We start from the raw sequence: 9,847 nt of genomic DNA, 5'->3' as shown, positions 1-9,847 counted from the left end.
AACGGATCTTCGTACGCCCTTGCACAGTAATTCGGATATAGCTGAGAAGAATCTGCTGCTGATGCTAAAGCAGTTAGAGCAGCCTCTTGCGCCATTTGGTTTCCAGTCTACCTCAAAGACATAAAAGTTTACAATAATTGAATAGACATTATGCTCATATATGATGTCTAAACTCTATAGTACGTACAGTTAATGTGAAAGACTAGCTTCAAGATCCACCTGAAGCAACAATAGAAGTTTCTCGACTATTCCATCTGGGTATGGTGTCAAAATATCAGCTCTGCAGTTTTCACTGAAGTTTACGATAGCTGATGCAGCATATGCCTGTACTCATAGAAAAAAAAATATTAGAGCATGCCTTGTTGGTTGGTGTAACGAGCCTGGGTAGCTGGAGAGGTAGATTAGAGGGGGATCGGCTAGAAATGTTGGGGTTGGGCGAAGAACAGAGAGGAACAGAGGAAGGAGACGGGGATTCGGAGGGATGTTTCCTCTATTCAGTTTCTCGATGCCTTCTACCGGCCTGGTTTCCCGGTATATATCCAGCCCGATCACAAGCCGATCGGCTAACTGCCTCATGCCAGTCTGGCATGGGCTGTAGAATGAAACGGCCCGTGGCCAATCATACAATGTGGCTCATCACACTTGGGTCCTAACACTCCTCCCCCCTTTGAATCCGGCATGACCCCAGGCCGGAGCAGAAGAGAATCGCCGGCGAAGGTCAGCTTCGTCTTCCCATGTCGCAAGTGCTGAAGACATGCCCGACCACTAGACGCGGATCCTCGGGTGAACTGCACCAGCTTGCTTCACCAGCTTGTGTTCTAATACTGCTATAGGAAGAGCAACCTCTGTATCATTTATGATGGCATTGGTCAGATCTTTACTGACCTCAGTCCGCGGCGGAATGTGCTTCTTCAGTTGGGAGACATGGATAACCGGATGGATCTTGCTATGACTTGGAAGATCGAGCTTGTAAGCTACAGAGCCCACCCGAGCAAGAATTTGGAATGGTCCAAAGAAACGATAGGCCAGCTTCTGATTATTGCGAGGAGCGGCTGAAGACTGCACGTATGGTTGGAGTTTCAGATAGACAAGTTCTCCCACTGAGAATTCCCGCTCATAGTGATTCTTGTCCGCTTGGTGCTTCATGCGTTGTTGTTCCCTCAACAGTTGCTGCTGAATCAATTTGGACAACAATTCCCGCTCTTGCAGCCATTGTTCCAGATCAGAAGAAGTACAAGCTGACATATCAGTAATGCCCAAATGGCGTGGAGACTGACCATATAGGACCTCAAATGGTGTTCTGCCCAGGGCTGAGTGAAATGTAGTATTGTACCAGTACTCGGCTAGAGAGAGCCAATCTAACCATTTGTTGGGGCAGGAATTGACCAAGCAACGTAAGAACGTCTCCAAGCACTGGTTCAATCGTTCCGTTTGTCCATCTGTCTGAGGATGGTAAGAGGAGCTCATAAGGAGTTTTGTGTCAGACAACCTGAAAAGCTCTTGCCAAACTGTACTAGTGAACATCTTATCATGATCAGATATGATAGCAGTTGGTAAACCATGTAACTTATAAACGTTGTTGAAGTATAACTGAGCAACTTGGAGGGCTATAAATGGGTGTGATAGTGGCAAGAAGTGTGTATACTTGGAGAACTTGTCAATGACCACCAGGATAACTGATTTATTATGAGACTTGGGCAGGCCTTCTATGAAGTCCAAGTTGATTACAGACCATGATTCTGTTGGTACTCATACATATAACACACCATTACCATTAAATAAATACATAAATCTAAAACAAAACATAACAACTTTGGTATGCTACGAGCTATGAGTACCAAATAGAGAAGAAAAGATAAGAAATAGAATGATGCGATGTATTTAGTGTTGTAGCGTACTTAAATCCAAAACATAACAACTTTGGTATGCTACGAGCTATGAGTACCAAACAGAGAGGAAGAGATAAGAAATAGAATGATGTGATATATTTAGTGTTGTAGGGTCTTAAGAGAAAAAAAAATCCCAAAGGGAATGCCATGAGAGCTCCAACGCCCATATCAAGGAGGAATATGTTGATTCATGAGGCATCGCCGGGGGATGATGAGGAGCAAAAATGAAATTAAAGCCGCTGTCATGGGCATCCATTGTGATGACGATGACACTCCAACCTCAGCAAGATCATGAGTGAAAGCAAATATGGCTCGGGAATAATAGATTGATTATGGAGAGGCAAAGCTCGTGTACATATATAGGCAAGGAAGTCCTAGGGTTTGGTTTATAGAAGTAATACCAATCAGGAGTTCCTTGCCTAATCCAAAACCATCTAGATCCCAGGAGGGAGGCGCACGGCCAAGGAGGCCGGCACAGCTACAACCCATGGCCAATAGGCCGGCCCATTAACTACACACGCTAACACGCCCCCGCAGTCCGTTGATGCCTCGAACGTTCAGACTGGAACGAAACTCCACAAACACAGTCGAAGGAAACCCCTTGGTGAAGATGTCAGCATACTGAGACGAAGTAGGAACATGAAGAACCTTGACATGTCCCAATGCGACTCGCTCCCTGACGAAGTGGAGATCGATCTCAATATGTTTGGTGCGTTGATGCTGAACTGGATTACTGGACATATAGACGGCGCTGATGTTGTCATAATAGACCAATGTAGCTCGACGAAGCGGTGTGTGCAGCTCAAGAAGAAGCTGGCGCAGCCAAGTCGCCTCAGCGACTGCATTAGCAACGGCGCGATACTCAGTGTGTCAAATGCTTCCTGAGTGACTGAGCTCCATACAAACTGTGCTCCTTTCTTGAGAAGAAGAGTCAAAGGCTTGCTGATTAAGCTATAATGCTTGATGAACCTTCTATAGTAACCAGTTAGCCCCAAGAACCCTCTGATCTCTTTGACATTAGTAGGTACTGGCCAATCCTGAACAGCCTGAGTTTTCTGAGGATCAGTGCTCACCCCTTTGCCGGATATTATGTGTCCCAAATAAGCAATGGACTCTTGGGCAAATGAGCACTTAGATGGTTTGGCAAACAAATTATGATCAACTAAAGTCTGTAGCACAACCGTCAACAACTCTACATGCTGTTCCAGTGTGGCAGTATAGATTAAGATGTCGTCCATGAACACTAGTACACCCTTCCTTAGTAGAGGAGCAAATGCTTCATTCATCAGCCCTTGGAATGTAGCTGGTGCATTAGTAAGGCCGAAGGGCATAACTAGGAATTCATACAGTCCCTGGTGTGTTCTGAAGGCTGTTTTGTGGACATCTTGAGGAGCTACTCTGATTTGGTGGTACCCCGAGCGTAGGTCCAGTTTAGAAAACCAGCAAGATCCTGCTAATTCATCCATTAATTCTTCTACCACCGGCATCGGGTGCTTGTTCTTTACTGTCACAGCATTCAACTTGCGATAATCTATGCAAATCGCCAAGTACCATCCTTCTTGCGTACCAACAAGACCGGGGAAGCAAATGGGCTGGAACTCAAGCGAATTAAGCCCTTCTGCAGCATCTCTCGCAACTGTTTTTCCACTTCGTCCTTTTGGTCTGGGGGTAGCCGATATGCTCTAGCATTCACTGGCTGGGCTCCAGGCACCAGCTGAATGGTGTGGTCACAAGTGCGGTGAGGGGTTAGCTGTGTGGTATCTTTGAAAACCTGAGGGAACTTATCAAGCACTTCCTGCACTGTAGGTGGCAACTGCTGGTCATTAGTGAGCTCGTTGCCTTCTGAGATCTGGTTCAGATTGGTAAGTGTTTGTTGGACTTTATGCAGCTCAACCATATGAGTTAGGTTGTTTCTCTTTAGCAATCCCTTCAGTTTTCTGCATTGGATGGGTCGACAAATTACAGCATCTAGGTGCAGACCTCGCAGCATGATTCTCTTGCCCAAATGAGTGAAATGCATTTTCTTTGTGCGCCAATGAATACACATTGGGCTGTGGGTTTCCAACCAATCCTCCCCCAAAATGATATCAAAGCTGCCCAGATCTAGCACTCTTATGTCCTGGGTGAATGAATGTCCTTGTGTCCACCACTGCAGGTCCTTCACCATGCCAGTACACTGAATGGAATTTCCATCAGCTACAGTGAACCTTTCAGAGGGAATAGCTGTTACTGCCAACTGCTGCTTTTTGACCAGGTCAGAACTGATGAAAGATGATATACTGCCTGAATCAACTAGTGCCAACACTTCTTGCTTGCCAATCATACCTCTCAACTGCATAGTTCTCCTCTTTGTGGGGGTTGTGGTCGCTGGGTCAGACACAACCATCAAGGACGAAGTCTCAGGAGTGGTCAGATCCTCACTATCAGAGGTGTCTTCATCAGAATAATCCAGGACTTCCAAGAGCTCCTCAATAATGTGAAGGGGAACCTGCTGAGGGCACTGGTGCTGCCTGTTCCATTTTTCTCCGCAGTTGAAACATAAGCCCTTCTCTCTTCTGTAAGCCTTCAGAACATCCAGCTTCTCCTTGCCTTTGTGCTCATCAACAGACTTGAATTCCGCTTTCCCTTTAGCCTTGTCATAAGAAAACCCAGTCTTCAGAGAAGTCTTGGATGAAAAACCAACTTCAGTCTTCGGCAAGGATTTCTTCCTGCCATTCTCGAGCTCAGATTCCAGCAAAAGAGCGAGAGCCGCAGCAGTTTCCACATCTTTGGGGCGGTGTAAAGTAATGGCAGAACGTATTTCATCACGAAGCCCATCCAGGAAGCGGGTTACAAAAAACACATGATCATAAGCAGGGTTATTGAGCAGGATTTGGTGAGCTAGCTCAACGAACCGGTTGTAATACTCATCAACCAAACCCGTTTGTTTCAGGGAATAAAGGTTTCTCATGTGGATTTGGTATTGGTTGCGGTCAAACCTCTCGCACACCAACGTGCACAGCTCCTCCCACTCTGTGATGCGACCCAGGCATTCGATGGAATGAAGCCAGGACGCTGCTGCATCAGTGAAATTAAGCGCAGCAAAACGGGTTTTCAGGCGGTCACTAACCCCATACACCTCAAAAAACATCTCGCAGCGATCCTTCCACAACCTAGGGTTTTCGCCATCAAATTTCGGGAAATCGATTTTGGGAAGGTGACTGGATCTAGGTGTGGTACTGGGCGGGGCAAACGCGAACTCAGAGTGCTCGGGAAGGGGATTCGTGGACATACCCGTGACCGGGTGCGGCGAATGGGCTCCAAGGAGTCCACCGCCAGCATCCCGGTGGTGATTGGCGACGCGGTGCCCGCTGGGCCGCTCCAAGGTCCGTGTAGGTGGGCGCACGTCCTGCTGAGGAGCCATGTTCAAATCGAACGGGTTGGTCCACCGCGGCGGGGGATGGGGCGGCGCGGTGGACGGTCGAGGCGGAGGGTGTGGCGGCAGCGCAGGAGCGGCATCGAGGCGGAGGGAGTGTGGCGGCGGCGCAGGCGTCGCCCCGCTCCAGCAGCTTGGTCATGGCCGCGTCCGCAGTGTCCCGCCAGGCCTCCAGATCGGTGAGCTTGTCCAGCACCCTCGTCATCGCGGCGTCGAAGCCATCGAACTTCTTCGCGAGGTCTTCCATGGCCGACGACATATGAGCACCCAGGAAGAAAAAAATTGGTGAAATTGTGGCTGGTGGGGAAATTAGTGGCTCTGGATACCAAATGTAACGAGCCTGGGTAGCTGGAGAGGTAGATTAGAAATGGTAGCTGGATACCAAATTATTGGCTAGAAATGTTGGGGTTGGGCGAAGAACAGAGAGGAACAGAGGAAGGAGACGGGGATTTGGAGGGATGTTTCCTCTATTCAGTTTCTCGATGCCTTCGACCGGCCTGGTTTCCCGGTATATATCCAGTCCGATCACAAGCCGATCGGCTAACTGGCTCATGCCAGTCTGGCATGGGCTGTAGAATGAAACGGTCCGTGGCCAATCATACAATGTGGCCTATCACACTTGGGTCCTAACAGTTGGCTGATGTGCTTGATGAGGAGCGGATATGGCAAGTCAAACAACAAACATAAGCATGTGACAGGAGAATCAGATGCATGCAGGGTTTTGCATGTCTGATACACGTATGCACACCAGCCTCAACCTCATGCCCTTAACTCTATCATAAATCAACACAGTCGACATACTATAGCATTACGTCAATCGGATATTACTAAATTGAATAACTTGCAAGAATAGTCAAACTACGAACATAAATCCAGAAAACCAGCAAGAGATATCTACCTGAAGTCAAATGGTACCAAAACTGCTGGAAATTCATTCAATTTGACTCCAAAATGTAGTAACTAAAACTTGTAGCATAACAACTAACAGGTGTTCATATGCATTCATCTGTTCTAAAATGCACGAGGCACATGTCAGTTGTTTGTGGTCAATGCACCATAATTCCATAAACATTCTATTCAGTGAGTGCATTAACCTGTAATAATCCTGCCACCGTACCTGCAAGACGTCTTGGATAACATTTCCCATGTTGCCATATCAATCTGAAATTACAAGCATGTCTGCAATAGATAAACAAAGATGCAGCTTCAAATTTTTAAAGGTTACAACTTACAAACAACTCTATATGAACCAAAAACATGAAGATACCCATGGGGGGAAACTATATAGTACATTAGATAATCTCATCAAAGGAAAATTGAATTAGCACACCGAATGAAACAAACCCACGAGATTTACATTATACTCCTCCCTAACCTATCTCATGTAACTCAACAACATGCTATTATTTGGTGGTGTCCACGCATCACATAACAGCACAAAGCACAATCAAAGAACCTCTCCCTCTCTCTACTATTACACAACAGGCTCCCAATCTCAGTGAACTCACTAGCTAACTAGGCATTGCATACCAGTGGCTCGGTCTGGCCGGAATCAGAATCCAACTCCTGTGGCATTGAGGGGCCGATGGCGGTCCTTCCAGAAGCAGGCATCGGGAGCCAGACGTGCCGATGACCGCATCGGCTCTGATTTGCATCGTTTCAGAACAAATGGGGCATAGGCTGCCGCATTGGTGACGAGCGGCAGCTCTAGCTTCATCTTCTGTTCAGTTGTACCTGGTTTTAGTGGTGTCTTCTGAGCAACTGGAGGTGGCTTAGGCGCTGCAGCCAAGTTCACCTTTGATGGATCTTTGCACTCTTGTGAAACGTTCACAACAGTGCTGCCTTCAGCATTCTCCTTATCTCCAGGCTCCCCTGTAGCAATAGCTGCATCATTTCCACTAGCAGAAGCCTTTTGTGGGTGACCATTACGGTTATTCTTGCCCTGGCAAGACTTCCAATGAACGAAATCAGTGCTGCAGACCCATGTCTCCTTGGAGACCTCCATGGAGAGCTTTGGTTCATACATCATCAGGAGGAGGCAATCTGGCAATTCACCGCTCTTCTTCCGCCTCTGTACCACAGGTCCTGCCTCACCATCTTCAGCTCTGGTTTCTACTTTCTGAACTTCCTGGTTCATTTCCACGCCTTGCGTCTCTCCTTCCTCTCCATTCTTGGTAGTTTCTTCTTCCTTTCCATCATCGTAGGATTCTTGGCCTTCCTCAGCACTGTTTGGAGCAACAGCAACAGCACAATCTTTCTCCGACTCTTGCTCAGATGAAGTTTTGTTACCCTTCCTCGACGCCATCAGCACCTTCGGCTCCGCAACAAGATGCTCCTGTTCAATTGAGAAGCTCCACCTCCGGCCATCTCTGTCAATGGAGAAACTAGCCCTCCTTGAATCCTTCAAGCTCGAGAAGCTAGACCGCCGTGCCTCCGTCTCAGCTGAAAAGCTGTGCCGCCTGCCAACCCTATCGCTAGCCGATGAGGCCCTGCTGCTAGTACTGACACGCCTCCTGCTACTCAACCGTCTCAATCTGTTGCGGTCCTCCTTCAGGCCTGCCGAGGGAGAATAGCTGCTGATTGACCTCCTCCCCTTCACCTCGTCTGCAACTTTTTCTAGTGCTGGTGCGTCTTCCTCCCCCTTACCCACCACCAGCTCCACCATGCTCAGCCCTTGGTTTTCCACTGCAGTGTCTTCTCCCGACGAAACCTCCAAAGCAGCATCTTTCCGAACAATTTGTGTTTCCTCTACCTCTACTCTGCAGGATACATCCTTCTCTTCTTCAACAAGATCTCCACGTTTAGAGCTCTCTTCAGTTTCTGCCTGTGCTTGATCTATCTCCCCTGCTTCACCACCACCAATGTCACCACCACCAGAGTCGTCGCAATTCACATCTTTGACAGAGACAGCTGAATGACGAGCTTCATCTTTGCACTCCTCTGGTTCAGCCTCAGCCTCATCTTCCCCTCCTCCTTCCTCATCGTTGTCGACGCCACCAGCCAAATCATCACCCACCTGCTCCACGGTGGCTGCTGCTGGAGACCCCCAGAAGCGGGTAGCAAGAGCAGCCATACGGACCGGGTCTGAACGGCAGCGCATTAGCAGCAGCGCGTTCCTCGGGGGGATGCAGACGCTGACCCTCCCTTGTTCCTCCTTCCCCACCACCAAGATCTCATCTTTCTTCTCCACCTCCACCTCCCCCACCATCACGGCCTTCTCCTCCTCCTCGACATCCCACCCTTCCATGACGAGCCCCACGTCCGACGCCCTCATCTCCTCAGCCGGCACAACGGCGGCTCCCTTGCCGACCTCGTCGTCGTCCTCCTCCTGGATAGCCAAGAGGCACCTCGCCACGGCAGCGCCGCACAGCCAGCTGCCCCCAGCCGGCGCGCGCTGCCGCCGCTTCTTGCCACCGTGTGCGTCGCCGGAGAGCGCGCCCCGCTCGCCGACGCCACCCGGCCGTGACGGCGAGCAGAGCGAGCGGCCGCCGCAGGAGCCGAATGTCTTGAGCGCCTCGCAGATGTTGACCGGGATCTGGTACACCCAGCCCTGGTTCTTACCCTGGGGGCCGTCCCGGTCGTCGCCGGCGCGGCGGAAGCTGGCCTCCGCGCTTCCGCCGCCGCCGACCCCGCCGCGCCTGGAGCGGGAGCGCAGCGCCGCGGCGGAGGCGTGCTTGGGCTTGCGCTTGCCTCCCTTGACGCGGACCTGGCCGATGCAGGTGACCTTGGGAGAGGACGGCTCGGCGGGCTCGAACCCACCCCGGCCGCGGCGGCCTCCGCCTGTGGACCCCGACGGGAACATGGGCGACTGGCCGCCCTTCAGGCTCCCGCTGTTGCGCAGGCGGCGGCTGAGCGATGGGTGCAGTGGCGGGGCTGGCACGGCCTCTGCTCCGGCGCCGGCGCTGCCACGGCCGGGGCTGAGGAGCTTGGAGGAGCTGGAGGGGCGGAGGGAGGACGGCGCGCCGGCGGCGGCGACGGATGCGGTGGAGGCTGCGGAGGGGCGGGAGGTGAAGCAGATGAAGAGCTCCGTGCCGCCGCCGCCGCCCCGGTCCAGGTGCTTCTTGCGGCGCATGAGGGGGGGGGGGGGGGGGGGGGGGGGGGGCTTGTGCAATGCCGCTGCTGGGCTGCGCCGGTCTGCTAGATGCGGTGGGGAGGGAAAAAATTAGGGTTTGTTGGTGGTGGCGCTGGCAGCCTCCCCCTCTAGTGCGGTGATTGAGCTTGAGACTGTGGCTGGTATGGATAGCGAGGAGAGCAGGGAGTGGAGGTGCTGGGCTAGCGTTGCTAGTAGTGAGTACTGACAGTGGCAGGGCCGCAGCAGGGGTGGTGAATTGTTCCGGCATGGGGTTGTGGTGGGGTCCACACTATCACTCCGGTTTATCATCTCACTTTTGGGGTAAAAGCAAGAAAACAAAATCGTTTTTTCCGGACATTTCCTCGGGAAAGAAGGAATTGCAGAAAAGCCCCTGTTTTGTTCCTTTCTAGTTAATTGCGTGCTCATCTTGGAGTTTTTAAGAGCATCTTCAACAGATTACTACCTCATATT

At 50.7% G+C, this 9,847-nt stretch overlaps 1 protein-coding gene across 1 annotated transcript; it reads right to left on the bottom strand.

Annotated features, from left to right (window-relative positions):
• Nucleotides 1-6,493: 6,493 nt before the first annotated feature.
• On the bottom strand, nt 6,494-9,573 carry LOC120711502. The gene has a single exon (XM_039997063.1). It carries the CDS (start codon nt 9,374-9,376, stop codon nt 6,857-6,859), a length of 2,520 nt encoding a protein of 839 aa, XP_039852997.1. The 5' UTR covers nt 9,377-9,573; the 3' UTR covers nt 6,494-6,856.
• Between the last annotated feature and the right edge of the window lie 274 nt (nt 9,574-9,847).

This window comes from Panicum virgatum, chromosome 1K (genome assembly GCF_016808335.1).
Source record: "Panicum virgatum strain AP13 chromosome 1K, P.virgatum_v5, whole genome shotgun sequence".
In the NCBI taxonomy this organism is placed as follows: domain Eukaryota; kingdom Viridiplantae; phylum Streptophyta; class Magnoliopsida; order Poales; family Poaceae; genus Panicum; species Panicum virgatum.
Note: the sequence above shows the minus strand (reverse complement) of the source record. Positions and strands in the feature narration are given on the sequence as shown.

Bases quoted from the DNA above. Each gene is read 5' to 3' on its own strand.
- LOC120711502 (XM_039997063.1), bottom strand. From the start codon at position 9,376: ATGCGCCGCAAGAAGCACCTGGACCGGGGCGGCGGCGGCGGCACGGAG.